The sequence below is a fragment of the Phyllobates terribilis genome, unplaced genomic scaffold (genome assembly GCF_046119375.1).
Source record: "Phyllobates terribilis strain yellow unplaced genomic scaffold, ASM4611937v1 Scaffold_1__5_contigs__length_1240528914, whole genome shotgun sequence".
In the NCBI taxonomy this organism is placed as follows: domain Eukaryota; kingdom Metazoa; phylum Chordata; class Amphibia; order Anura; family Dendrobatidae; genus Phyllobates; species Phyllobates terribilis.
This window is the reverse complement of record NW_027362761.1, coordinates 1,093,466,641-1,093,481,003: the sequence shown is the minus strand read 5'-3', so window position 1 is coordinate 1,093,481,003 and position 14,363 is coordinate 1,093,466,641. Positions and strand designations below refer to the sequence as shown.

Genomic DNA, 14,363 nt, shown 5'->3' with positions numbered 1-14,363 from the left:
CCGTGTTTCACATCAGCCTATTCTTATAGATTAACAGTTAAATAAATGTGTAAGATGCTAAATAGCTTCCTAAGTTAATCATTGCAATGTATTGGTAAAAAACTGATCCAATATGGATGATCCATATGGGATCCATTTTTTTTTTGCACACTTCAATGGGTCATTCTCATCTCAAATACAGAAGAGACTGGTGCATGCTGTGTTTTTTTCACACAGACTCTCGGTCTGTGTGAAAAAAACTCATCTAAACAGCCCTATTAAGTAACATTCATCCGTGTGTATACATGTGATATCCATACATACAGGACACTCATCTGAATGAGCCCTTAACTGCACTTGAGAAGTTCCTGTATTGGCTGTGTATCTTAATTACTTTCAGTTGTCTTTTTTTTCTGGAAACTTTACCTTAAAGAGGACCTGTCACTAGGTCAGTAGTGCCCAATTTTTGCTCTTATTTTATTCCTACTTCTCTGAGTATTTATTTTTCAATTTTCTTATATCCGCCATACGGTTCCAGAGATATGGGCTTTTTTATGTATTGCTAATTTTTATGGTCTTTACCAAAGGGGTGTGATTCACAGTATAATTATGCAGAGCAGCCTATAGAAACGCCCCTCAGAGTATCTGTGAGTCACGCTCCCTTGTAAAGACCATAAAAAGTAGCACTAAGTAAAGAGGTACATATCTTAGCATCCATACGGTGGAGTTAAAAAAAAAAAAAAAAAAAGCAACAGAATATACTCAGGGGAGCAGCAGGAATAAAATAAGTGCAAAGTGCAAGTGCATAAGTGCAAGTGCACTTTTGACCTAGTGATAAAAATGTTAATAATCAAAATGTTTAAAGAAAAAATTTTTTGAAGAAGGTAAAGACTTACAAAATTACAAATTGCCCTAAAACTAAACAAGTTGGTTACATGTATGAACACTACACCCCTGGGTGAAGGGACAAATAAATAATAAACATGTAAAAGGACTAAATCACTTATTTAAAGGGAACCTGACAGCTGTGGATCAGGCAGCATGTATCAGCCACTGGCTGTATGATTTCACCCATGTATGTTTGATTCTGAAAGGACTGCGGAGCTTCAGAGAAAAACATAGTTTAAAGGCCATTGGGAACCAAACCGCACAAGAGACTAATCAAAAAGGCGGGTCCCCGGTGACTTCTCCCCACCTGCAGTCAATAAATGACAGATCTCTCCTTATACACGAATGCTGGGAGAAACCTGTCACTCAAGGGGAGGGGGCAGGGAGAAGCTGACTGGTCTCCCATGCAGTTTGGTATCTGACGGCCTTTAAAGTATGTTTTTCTCTGAAGCACCACAGCATTTCATAGTCAGACACACGTGGCTGAAATCATACAGCCACATGGGAGAGTAGGTTCTCTCATGCGATAGAATCAAACTGATTATGCTAATGACACTCCGATCAAACTCAGAATTTGACCAGAGTTTCAGCTTAGTGTGATCCAATTCTCTCGGATGAGAGAATCGTAGCACAGGTGTGGAGAAGATGGAGAACAAAATTTCTCCATCTTCTCCATTGTGTGATCCGAGAGCAGTCCGATATTTTTCACACACCCATCGACTTTAATGGGTGCGTGCCATCCGATCTGCACTGCAAATGATTTTTTTCTCATGCCCAATCGGTATAAGAAAAAAACTCTGATCCGCACTGCCCCATAAAATAACATTGGTCCGGGAGCTATCCGATAAAACATCAGATAGCACTCATCCGATGTATACGCTCGTCTGAGCGAGCCCTAATACGGACAAGACTCCCTCCTCTCACACATTTTACAGCAGCACATCCCAGTTACACAAGAGGATGTGCTGAAGGCAAACAATAATTTTTACATTTTTTTACCTCATTCTCTGGAGTAGGTGATGATGATGTAACAGAGCTAAGAGATCCTTTTCGTGATCCTGGGAGATCTGTTGGTGCAGACACAGGGCGCTCCCACTGGGTTGCTCCAGTTGGAATGTGCCAGTAGTAGATTCCTGCAATGTCATTGATTTTCTTCCAACCTGGTGGTAGATCTGGATCTGTTTGAAATGAATGGTCACTCCATATATCAGCTGTAAGAGTGAAAAAATATCATTATTAGTCATCATTATCAATAGCATTATTTTCATACAACCAAGACTTACATGTCGCAATCATTCCATGAGCAACATATTGGACACCATCGTTTTTCTGCGCTAGTCGAACATCAGTCTATAGACTAAGCATCCTGGCAACATATGGGCTGACACATACAATACATAAGCGACTGCCTGTGATGGATCTTTTATAAAAATATACAAAATAACACTATACAGAGACCAATTAAGAAAAGTACTACTTATCCAGATCCTGCAATGCCTAGGATAATAATATGTAACAGCTTAGTAATATGTATTTTGCAATGATGAAGTTGTACGGCCATTAGCATGCTTCCTACTATACTTTATTCTCTAGGTAATCAGTTGGCACATTAGCAAAACTTGAACATGTGGGCAATGTTTGGAAGTAGGAGGATGAAAAACAGCACAGATGATCAAGGTCGATATTCCCAACCTGCTACAGTTATCAAAGTGTATTTTGCCCATTGCACAAAAAAGTAGTAAAATACTTATTGCAGAATAACCATATATTAAAAGAAAAAGTACCAAAGTAGGTAAGAAATACTATAAAAATAGAAGAATAAGACTTAAAATACAAGAAAAGGAGAGCTGTAAGAGCAGGTAGTAGCGGAATAGGGAAGGTTAAAGAGTGTGAAGTAATAAGACCCCTGAGAAAACGAGAACTCGGCTATGACCAAGGCAGAAAAAGACGAGCCTGCTGTGACTAATGGGGAAATGAAGAGTCCTGCTGTGACTAATGGGGAAATGAAGAGTCCTGCTGTGACCACGGAGAAAAGAGCACAGGTATTCTGCATTTAAGGGAGAAATGGAGAGTGCTGCTAAAGCAACGTGCTAAATATGAGGGCACACATTACTGTGATTATTAAGAAGGGAGGCACTGCTGTGGAACAGGTAGAACTAGTAAAACACTGGGGAAAAGGCGCTATTGTAACTATTCAATGGCAGAAACATACACAAAAAGACGGCTGTGCAAGAACAATATATGGGCCCCTTGCAGTCCAATAGCTCATCATAATGAACAATTCCTTCAACTTGGAGGTGGAAGTGGACCCCCTTACCTTTTGGGCCCCTCTATGGCTGCAAAGGCTGCATCAATGGTATGCCCGCCACTGTAACTTTCTGCAAGAAGAAGGGGCAATGCGGTGACTACTGAAAGAAGAAAGCATTGCAGTGACTACTGAGGGAAGGGAGACACTGCTGGGACTACTGAGAGAAGGGAAGCATTGCAATGACTATTGAGGCAATGTTATGACTGCTGAGGAAAGGGAGGCACTGCAGTGACTACTGAGGGAAGGAAGGCACTGCAGTGACTACTGAGGAAAGGGAGACACTGCTGTGACTACTGAGGGAAGGGAGGGAATGCTGTGACTATTGAGGGAAGGGAGGGAATGCTGTGACTATTGAGGGAAGGGAGGGAATGCTGTGACTATTGAGGGAAGGGAGGCACTGCTGTGACTATTGAGGAAAGGGAGACACTGCTGTGACTACTGAGGGAAGGGAGGGAATGCTGTGACTATTGAGGGAAGGGAGGGAATGCTGTGACTATTGAGGGAAGGGAGGGAATGCTGTGACTATTGAGGGAATGAGGCACTGCTGTGACTATTGAGGGAAGGGAGGCAATGCTGTGACTACTGAGGAAAGGGAGACACTGCTGTGACTTCTGATAGAAGGGAAGCACTGCAATGACTATTGAGGCAATGTTATGACTGCTGAGGAAAGGGAGGCACTGCAGTGACTATTGAGATAAGGGAGGCACTGCAGTGACTATTGAGGGAAGGGAGGCACTGCAGTGACTACTGAGGGAAGGGAGGCACTGCAGTGACTACTGAGGGAAGGGAGGCACTGCAGTGACTACTGAGGGAAGGGAGGCACTGCAGTGACTACTGAGGGAAGGGAGGCACTGCAGTGACTACTGAGGGAAGGGAGGCACTGCAGTGACTACTGAGGGAAGGGAGGCACTGCAGTGACTACTGAGGGAAGGGAGGCACTGCAGTGACTACTGAGGGAAGGGAGGGAACACTGTGACTACTGAGGGAAGAGAGGCACTACAGTGACTATTGAGGGAAGGAAGGCACTGCAGTGACTACTGAGGGAAGGGAGGCACTGCAGTGACTACTGAGGGAAGGGAGGCACTGCAGTGACTACTGAGGGAAGGGAGGCACTGCAGTGACTACTGAGGGAAGGGAGGGAATGTTGTGAATATTGAGGGAAGGGATGCACTGCAGTGACTACTGAGGGAAGGGAGGGAATGCTGTGACTATTAAGGGAAGGGAGGCACTGCTGTGACTATTGAGGGAAGGGATGCACTGCTATGACTACTGAGGGAAGGGAGGTTCTGCTGTGACTATTGAGGGAAGGGAGGGAATGTTGTGACTACTGAGGGAAGGGATGCACTGCTATGACTACTGAGGGAAGGGAGGTTCTGCTGTGACTACTGAGGGAAGGGAGGCAATGCTGTGACTACTGAGGGAAGGGAGACACTGCTGTGACTTCTGAGAGAAGGCAAGCACTGCAATGACTATTGAGGCAATGCTGTGACTGCTGAGGGAAGGGAGGCACTGCAGTGACTACTGAGGGAAGGGAGGGAACACTGACTACTGAGGGAAGGGATAAACTGCTATGACTACTGAGGGAAGGGATGCACTGCTATGACTACTGAGGGAAGGGAGGGAATGCTGTGACTATTGAGGAAAGGGAGACACTGCTGTGACTTCTGAGAGAAGGTAAGCACTGCAATGACTATTGAGGCAATGCTGTGACTGCTGAGGGAAGGGATGTACTGCAGTGACTACTGAGGGAAGGGAGGCACTGCAGTGACTACTGAGCGAAAGGAGGCACTGCAGTGACTACTGAGGGAAGGGAGGGAATGCTGTGACTACTGAGGGAAGGGATGCACTGCTATGACTACTGAGGGAAGGGAGGCACTGCTATGACTACTGAGGGAAGGGAGGGAATGCTGTGACTATTGAGGGAAGGGAGGCACTGCTGTGACTATTGAGGGAAGGGAGGCAATGCTGTGACTACTGAGGAAAGGGAGACACTGCTGTGACTTCTGAGAAGGGAAGCACTGAAATGACTATTGAGGAAATGCTGTGACTGCTGAGGGAAGGGAGGCACTGCAGTGACTACTGAGCGAAAGGAGGCACTGCAGTGACTACTGAGGGAAGGGAGGCACTGCTGTGACTACTGAGGGAAGGGAGGCACTGCTGTGACTACTGAGGGAAGGGAGGCACTGCTGTGACTACTGAGGGAAGGGAGGCACTGCTGTGACTACTGAGGGAAGGGAGGCACTGCTGTGACTACTGAGGGAAGGGAGGCACTGCTGTGACTACTGAGGGAAGGGAGGCACTGCTGTGACTACTGAGGGAAGGGAGGCACTGCTGTGACTACTGAGGGAAGGGAGGCACTGCTGTGACTACTGAGGGAAGGGAGGCACTGCTGTGACTACTGAGGGAAGGGAGGCAATGCTGTGACTACTGAGGGAAGGGAGGCAATGCTGTGACTACTGAGGGAAGGGAGGCAATGCTGTGACTACTGAGGGAAGGGAGGCAATGCTGTGACTACTGAGGGAAGGGAGGCAATGCTGTGACTACTGAGGGAAGGGAGGCAATGCTGTGACTACTGAGGGAAGGGAGGCAATGCTGTGACTACTGAGGAAAGGGAGACACTGCTGTGACTACTGAGGAAAGGGAGACACTGCTGTGACTTCTGAGAGAAGGGAAGCACTGCAATGACTATTGAGGCAATGTTATGACTGCTGAGGAAAGGGAGGCACTGCAGTGACTATTGAGATAAGGGAGGCACTGCAGTGACTATTGAGGGAAGGGAGGCACTGCAGTGACTACTGAGGGAAGGGAGGGAACACTGTGACTACTGAGGGAAGAGAGGCACTACAGTGACTATTGAGGGAAGGGAGGCACTGCAGTGACTACTGAGGTAAGGGAGGCACTGCAGTGACTACTGAGGTAAGGGAGGCACTGCAGTGACTACTGAGGGAAGGGAGGCACTGCAGTGACTACTGAGGGAAGGGAGGCACTGCAGTGACTACTGAGGGAAGGGAGGCACTGCAGTGACTACTGAGGGAAGGGAGGCACTGCAGTGACTACTGAGGGAAGGGAGGGAATGTTGTGAATATTGAGGGAAGGGATGCACTGCAGTGACTACTGAGGGAAGGGAGGGAATGCTGTGACGATTGAGGGAAGGGAGGCACTGCTGTGACTATTGAGGGAAGGGATGCACTGCTATGACTACTGAGGGAAGGGAGGTTCTGCTGTGACTATTGAGGGAAGGGAGGGAATGTTGTGACTACAGAGGGAAGGGATGCACTGCTATGACTACTGAGGGAAGGGAGGTTCTGCTGTGACTATTGAGGGAAGGGAGGCAATGCTGTGACTACTGAGGAAAGGGAGACACTGCTGTGACTACTGAGGAAAGGGAGACACTGCTGTGACTTCTGAGAGAAGGTAAGCACTGCAATGACTATTGAGGCAATGCTGTGACTGCTGAGGGAAGGGAGGCACTGCAGTGACTACTGAGGGAAGGGAGGCACTGCAGTGACTACTGAGCGAAAGGAGGCACTGCAGTGACTACTGAGGAAAGGGATGCACTGCTATGACTACTGAGGGAAGGGAGGCACTGCTATGACTACTGAGGGAAGGGAGGCACTGCTATGACTACTGAGGGAAGGGAGGGAATGCTGTGACTATTGAGGGAATGAGGCACTGCTGTGACTATTGAGGGAAGGGAGGCAATGCTGTGACTACTGAGAAAAGGGAGACACTGCTGTGACCTCTGAGAGAAGGTAAGCACTGCAATGACTATTGAGGCAATGCTGTGACTGCTGAGGGAAGGAATGTACTGCAGTGACTACTGAGGGAAGGGAGGCACTGCAGTTACTGAGCGAAAGTAGGCACTGCAGTGACTACTGAGGGAAGGGAGGGAATGCTGTGACTACTGAGGGAAGGGATGCACTGCTATGACTACTGAGGGAAGGGAGGCACTGCAGTGACTACTGAGGGAAGGGAGGCACTGCAGTGACTATTGAGGGAAGGGAGGCACTGCTGTGACTATTGAGGGAAGGGAGGCAATGCTGTGACTACTGAGGAAAGGGAGACACTGCTGTGACTTCTGAGAAGGGAAGCACTGCAATGACTATTGAGGAAATGCTGTGACTGCTGAGGGAAGGGAGGCACTGCAGTGACTACTGAGCGAAAGGAGGCACTGCAGTGACTACTGAGGGAAGGGAGGGAATGCTGTGACTACTGAGGGAAGGGAGGCACTGCTGTGACTACTGAGGGAAGGGAGGCACTGCTGTGACTACTGAGGGAAGGGAGGCACTGCTGTGACTACTGAGGGAAGGGAAGCACTGCAGTGACTACTGAGGGAAGGGAGGGAATGCTGTGACTACTGAGGGAAGGGAGGCAATGCTGTGACTACTGAAGGAAGGGAGGGAATGCTGTGACTACTGAGGGAAGGGAGGGAATGCTGTGACTACTGAGGGAAGGGAGGGAATGCTGTGACTACTGCGGGAAGGGAGGCACTGCAGTGACTACTGAGCGAAAGGAGGCACTGCAGTGACTACAGAGGGAAGGGAGGGAATGCTGTGACTACTGAGGGAAGGGAGGGAATGCTGTGACTAATGAGGGAAGGGAGGAACTCCTGTGACTACTGAGGAAAGGGAGACACTGCTGTGACTTCTGAGAGAAGGTAAGCACTGCAATGACTATTGAGGCAATGCTGTGACTGCTGAGGGAAGGGAGGCACTGCAGTGACTACTGAGCGAAAGGAGGCACTGCAGTGACTACTGAGCGAAAGGAGGCACTGCAGTGACTACTGAGGGAAGGGAGGGAATGCTGTGACTACTGAGGGAAGGGATGCACTGCTATGACTACTGAGGGAAGGGAGGCACTGCAGTGACAACTGAGGGAAGGGAGGGAATGCTGTGACTATTGAGGGAAGGGAGACACTGCTGTGACTTCTGAGAAGGGAAGCACTGCAATGACTATTGAGGAAATGCTGTGACTGCTGAGGGAAGGGAGGCACTGCAGTGACTACTGAGCGAAAGGAGGCACTGCAGTGACTACTGAGGGAAGGGAGGGAATGCTGTGTCTACTGAGGGAAGGGAGGCAATGCTGTGACTACTGAGGGAAGGGAGGCAATGCTGTGACTACTGAGGGAAGGGAGGGAATGCTGTGACTACTGAGGGAAGGGAGGGAATGCTGTGACTACTGAGGGAAGGGAGGGAATGCTGTGACTACTGAGGGAAGGGAGGGAATGCTGTGACTACTGAGGGAAGGGAGGGAATGCTGTGACTACTGAGGGAAGGGAGGGAATGCTGTGACTACTGAGGGAAGGGAGGGAATGCTGTGACTACTGAGGGAAGGGAGGGAATGCTGTGACTACTGAGGGAAGGGAGGGAATGCTGTGACTACTGAGGGAAGGGAGGGAATGCTGTGACTACTGAGGGAAGAGAGGGAATGCTGTGACTACTGAGGGAAGGGAGGCACTGCTGTGACTACTGAGGGAAGGGAGGGAATGCTGTGACTACTGAGGGAAGGGAGGGAATGCTGTGACTACTGAGGGAAGGGAGGGAATGCTGTGACTACTGAGGGAAGGGAGGGAATGCTGTGACTACTGAGGGAAGGGAGGGAATGCTGTGACTACTGAGGGAAGGGAGGGAATGCTGTGACTACTGAGGGAAGGGAGGGAATGCTGTGACTACTGCGGGAAGGGAGGGAATGCTGTGACTACTGAGGGAAGGGAGGGAATGCTGTGACTACTGAGGGAAGGGAGGGAATGCTGTGACTACTGAGGGAAGGGAGGGAATGCTGTGACTACTGAGGGAAGGGAGGGAATGCTGTGACTACTGAGGGAAGGGAGGGAATGCTGTGACTACTGAGGGAAGGGAGGGAATGCTGTGACTACTGAGGGAAGGGAGGGAATGCTGTGACTACTGCGGGAAGGGAGGCACTGCAGTGACTACTGAGCGAAAGGAGGCACTGCAGTGACTACAGAGGGAAGGGAGGGAATGCTGTGACTACTGAGGGAAGGGAGGGAATGCTGTGACTACTGAGGGAAGGGAGGAACTCCTGTGACTACTGAGGGAAGGGAGGCACTGCAGTGACTACTGAGGGAAAGGAGGCTCTGCTGTTACTACTGAGGAAAGGGAGACACTGTAACTCTTAAGGGAAGGGGGGCAATGCTTTGGCTATTGAGAACTACTGTGGCTATCAGTCCATAAACTTAGTTGCAATAATACAAAAAAAAATAAGACATGTCCTATGGTACCATGCATACCATCTAACATATATGTCTAGAACCGATTATGAACATAAGTGTTTTCATTTAAAGAAACTGTTTCACTTGTTACTTATTATTATGGTATTTTTATTATTAATTTATAACAAGAAAATGAAAAATATTTTCTTCCCAGTCTGTTTTATTTTCTGATTTATTTCTTTTATTCTATCAGCTTTAGATACTTAAAGGGAATATGTCAGCAAGTTTTTGCTATTTAATCTGAGGACAGCATGAGGTAGGGGTTAAACCACAGAATTCAACAATGTGTCACTTATCAGGCTGTGTGCTGTTTACTGAGACTGAAGGTTTTATCACAAGGATATTATTATTGCTTTGATTAGCACGTGTGCACTTGCAAGTCCAACTCCGTCCCCTCCTGTGATTGGCAGCTCACTATCTATGGACATTGTATATACAGAGCCTGGTGTGGGCGGGGTTAGCTTCCTCAGCTCTGCTGTATTGCTAAATCTAAAAACTCTGATTCTGTCAGAATGGCTGCACCCAGTAAACTAAGTGATACATTGTTGGAATCAGGGTCTTTTTGCCTACATCTTGCTGCTCTCAGATGAAGTAGCAAAAACCTGCTGACAGATTCCTTTTAAAGGGGCAATCACCTTGCCGTTAACAGCATTCAGATATATGTTTTACATGGGAACCTGTAGTCTAGAGTTGTTCATTGACTTTTTTGGTATGATTTTTAAACATATTCTATAATCTGTGAGAGGTCACTATGCAGGAGAGAGAGGTCTATTGTGAATAATGTGATCCTATGCTATCTTTCTATAGGTGTTACCTTTCAATGTTATCCTGTCTGTGATGATAATGAGATGACTGCTTAGAAGTGATCTCTACAGAAAAGGATTACGAAAATCGTAGTTAAACTGCAAGACTTTAGAATGTTTTTTTGTTCATTATGATAATGGCATAATAAATAAAATAAAAAAAAATACCAGTTGTTAAAACATATAAAATTAGTGTCAAGCAGTAGGTCATTTCTGATGCTACATTCTAAGTGCTTTCCGTTGTCAGAAGTGAATATGCTGGTAACAAATCCCAGTGACTCAAATATAAAAGGCTAGGATAATTTTGGAATGATATAATCACTATATAAAAGTAACAAGTTCATTCTTTGGCTCGCCTACTTTGATATTTTAATACACAATTCGGTGATGATTTGTTCTAACAGATGACTGTATTTGTGATCCAAGACAGAAAAGATACTTGACGTGAAAACCTCAATGTTGTCCACTGCAATATCAAAGCTTTCTCCTTGAGCTGTCATCCTGCAGAGCTGGCTATGATGTATGTCAGCAGCGCAATCCATTCAGCCCTGCACCCAGCACGGTTCCCACTCGCAGCCTGACAATATAATAAGCACATGCCGCAATTAAACAAGATTTTAGATTCTACAATAAGGCCTGAAGAATTAATCACTGTTTTCTGCCTCATCAATTCATTCCCTTACAATGCAGAAAATGAAACGGGATTAAAAAAAGCTAAAACACAGCCATTGTAATCTAAATTATCACCTAATCTGGGCTGTAGAGAAAGAGACATCCAGACATGTTCAATCTGCGCCTGATGAAGACCAGCAATAAGAATACGGAACAACCTTGCCTTTCAGGACTGATGAATGATTCATTAGAAACTTCCATCTTAACATTCACAGTTAGTCCAGGATCTACCTATTAAATTCCACATCAGCATATCTTCTAATCAATGTCTTTTCAACATCCAAAGGACTTTACTCGCTGTACTTTGAAGTCCCCTATTCCATGCTGAGAAGGAGATCAACTGAAACGAGGAAGGATGAGGCGAAACGTATTAATCGAAATATCTTCCCATCTTGTAATGCAGCTTCCAAGTGGAAAAAACATCCAAAGGGGTTGACATCCAACAGAAAGAAATCAAGGGGACTGTGATGAACCTGTAGCCGCCATCTTGGTAATGATAAATCATATCCAGGGATGGCCACACTTCAGCAGCCCCCACCCTTGGGACCTTCTGTTAAAACGTCAACTAGATAGTTTCCCCCCATCCAGGCTCCTGTAAGATAAGAAGCCTACTTAACACTTGAATGCTAGGAGCTTCAAAGACTTCGAGAGGAAACACAGCCAGCAGGGGGGGGTGCTTCGTCTATCTGTACCTGACCATTTGTCCCATAGGACTAGTTTCTTTGTCTGTCACAAGCATGGAGGCATAAGATATAGAAACATGAAAAGTACACGCATGTTGCGTGGGATGGGCCAATAAAAAAATATCACGGCGTCCCGGAGCCATTGCGCACACAAGCCTCCGCGGTAGACGTTTGTACGTGCTCTGGAAGCCAAGATATAGCGCTGAGCCATTCCTGAGGACCGTATGGTATCATAATTGATATCAAAAGGTCGGTTACGGCGGCCCGAATCCGTGGGAACCCCTGTGGGTATCATGAGACCATCCCAGAAGAAGTTATTGGGTTCCATAGAATTTGGGCTTCTGATCGAAGTTAGACCTGAGGGTGGAGACTGAGCCAGCTGACCTCACCAGCAGTGGGCGGGACGGGGCAGGTAAGATAGCAGGACAGACAAGAGACAAGTCAGTCTTGACCCAAGAGTGGTGTGCTGAACATCTGAGCACCAGCTGAGGCCACCAAGGGGAGGAGCAGTTTGACCATGCGGTGGTAGGCCTCAGCCTGTAACAAAGAACCGTGCCTGCGACCGCAGAATCCTCTCCCTGCGTCACAAGAAAATCAAGAAACCGGTAACTGATATGCTGTGGTGATTCTGTGTGTTGTATTCCATTGTTGTATAGTTTAGCCTGACCTTATACCTGTGTATATTTAGTTGTATATCGTGTATCTAGTGTATTATTATAATCAATTACCTCAAGTAATTGTGGGCCTGCCTTTTATTCTGCATAACGAACGCACGTCCGTGTGAGCTCGGCTCAAGCCAAAAACGCTACCCAGGGTTGGTTCCTGACCCGATATAGGCCCATTCACGGACTGGGCGTATATCTAAAATAGGGACTGGTGGCAGCATACCAACTGGGGATTGGGGAAGGCTGGTAGTGACGGTCGGAGGTTCAGATATATATATTCCTGGCGCGGCCAAGGAAGATATATATACCGCCCTCACTACAGAGGGCCCCGATACCCAGTAGGTTACAGGACAGTCTCTCTGGCGACCGCTTATCCTAGGTGCAGTTCCTTGACTGACCTGAGGCTAAGAGGGCGCTAGCGAGTTGTGCTGTGTAGTGACGTTGAAGGGATAACACACTACCGTGTTCCCTGCGCTGGTTGCAGCTACCTGGCACTACTTTCTCTAGGTGCAGTACCTTGACTGACCTGAGAGGTAAGGGGGCGCCAGAGAGCTGCACCCACCGGCCGGCTTTCATCACATTGGTGGCAGAGCGGTGGGATTGCAGAATAATAGTGTTGTGGGACCCCTACTCCCAGGCACTAAAGACTGCCAGTGGTAACTTCCACTGCTGGAGTCTTAAGGTCAGCCCAACATTAGACGGTCAGGCTAAAAGTATAACAAGGTGTGTGCAAACTCAGGGTTGCAGCGGTGTCGGTTACCAAGATGGCAGACGGCACCAGGAGCAAGACCCTGCAGGAGGCTAATGCTACGGTCCGTGTGGCAGGAGGGGAGGACATTGTTACTCATGGCGAGGAGGAGTCCAGCCCGGGCACCTCAGGGAGCCAGTCCCCAGTATACGGTCCCGCAGTGGGCTGCCCACCACCTACCCAGCCCAGCCTGTCCAGATCACAAGCCCTTTTACAAGCGGCTATGGCAAGTCTCCAGTCTCATGGCGATGCCGTCTACAAAACCCTCCTGGCAGCATCAGAGAAGGCAGCGGAGGAGGAGCGTGCAGAGCGGGCTGCGGAGCGGGCTGCGGAGCGGGCTGCGGAGCGTGAAGCTGCAGAGCGCCGGGAGGCTGCGGAGCGTGCAGAGCGAGCTGCGGAGCGCCAGCACCAACTGGACCTGGCCCAGCGGGGGCTTCCGCTAGAGCAACCAACCCATCAGGAGACCAAGTCGTCCAAAGTCCGAGCTGAGGACTTCCCTCTACTGGAGAAGGATGGGGACCTGGACTCCTTTCTGGTGGCATTTGAACGGACCTGTCTTCAGCACCATCTGGCCCGGGATCAGTGGGCCAGATACCTGACCCCCCGTTTGAGGGGTAAGTCCCTGGATGCCTTGGGGGACTTACCTGCCGGGGAGGTACAGAACTACGACTGCATCAAGCGGGCCCTGATCCGGCAGTACAACCTCACTCCCGAGTCGTACCGCCAGAAGTTCCGGAGCCTGCTGCGTGGCCCCAAGGACACCTGGACCGATCATATGCGGGCGCTGTTGAGAGCCGCAGAGCACTGGACCTCGGGTCTAGCGCTTACTACCCGCCAGGAGGTCCAGGAACTGTTCGTCACGGAGCAGTTCTTGTGGAACTGCCCAGAGGACCTCCGACAGTTCCTCCGTGACCGAAAACCAACAGGGGCTTCTGCTACAGCCGCCCTGGCAGACGAGTATGCCAATAACAGGGCGCCTGAGCTGAAGAAGTCTGCCAGCAGCACCTGGAGAGGGGGTAAGCCCAGTCATGCCCCTGTTTCCCCGGCCCCTAGAACACAAGGGGTGTATCCCCCTGTTGCCCTCTCCAGGCAAGGACCAGACGTAAGACGTTGTCATCTATGCAACAAACCAGGACACTTTAGGGCTGAGTGTCCCCAGCGCCAAAAGACCCCATCCCAGTCCCAGAGAGCGCCCAATGTTTTGTGTGTGGGAGGGGGTGGTGGTAGGTCCCTGGACAACATCCAACCCGTCACCATAGGCCGTTCTGCGGTCATGGGACTGCGGGACACTGGCGCTGAACGAACACTGGTACGGCCTGAGGTGGTGTCCCCCCAGGACTTGGTACCAGGAAAGACTCTTTCCGTCTCCGGGGTTGGAGGCGTGGAGC

General features: G+C 48.8%; 1 protein-coding gene across 7 annotated transcripts in view; it reads right to left on the bottom strand.

The window, feature by feature from the left end:
• APBB2 (amyloid beta precursor protein binding family B member 2) overlaps positions 1-14,363 on the bottom strand; it is a 422,077-nt gene that overhangs the window by 172,366 nt on the left and 235,348 nt on the right. For all 7 annotated transcript variants that reach the window (XM_073645694.1, XM_073645669.1, XM_073645685.1 and 4 more), the window contains one exon: positions 1,867-2,078. In XM_073645694.1, the coding sequence (XP_073501795.1) occupies positions 1,867-2,078 (212 nt within the window). The remainder of the gene's footprint in view (positions 1-1,866; positions 2,079-14,363) is intronic.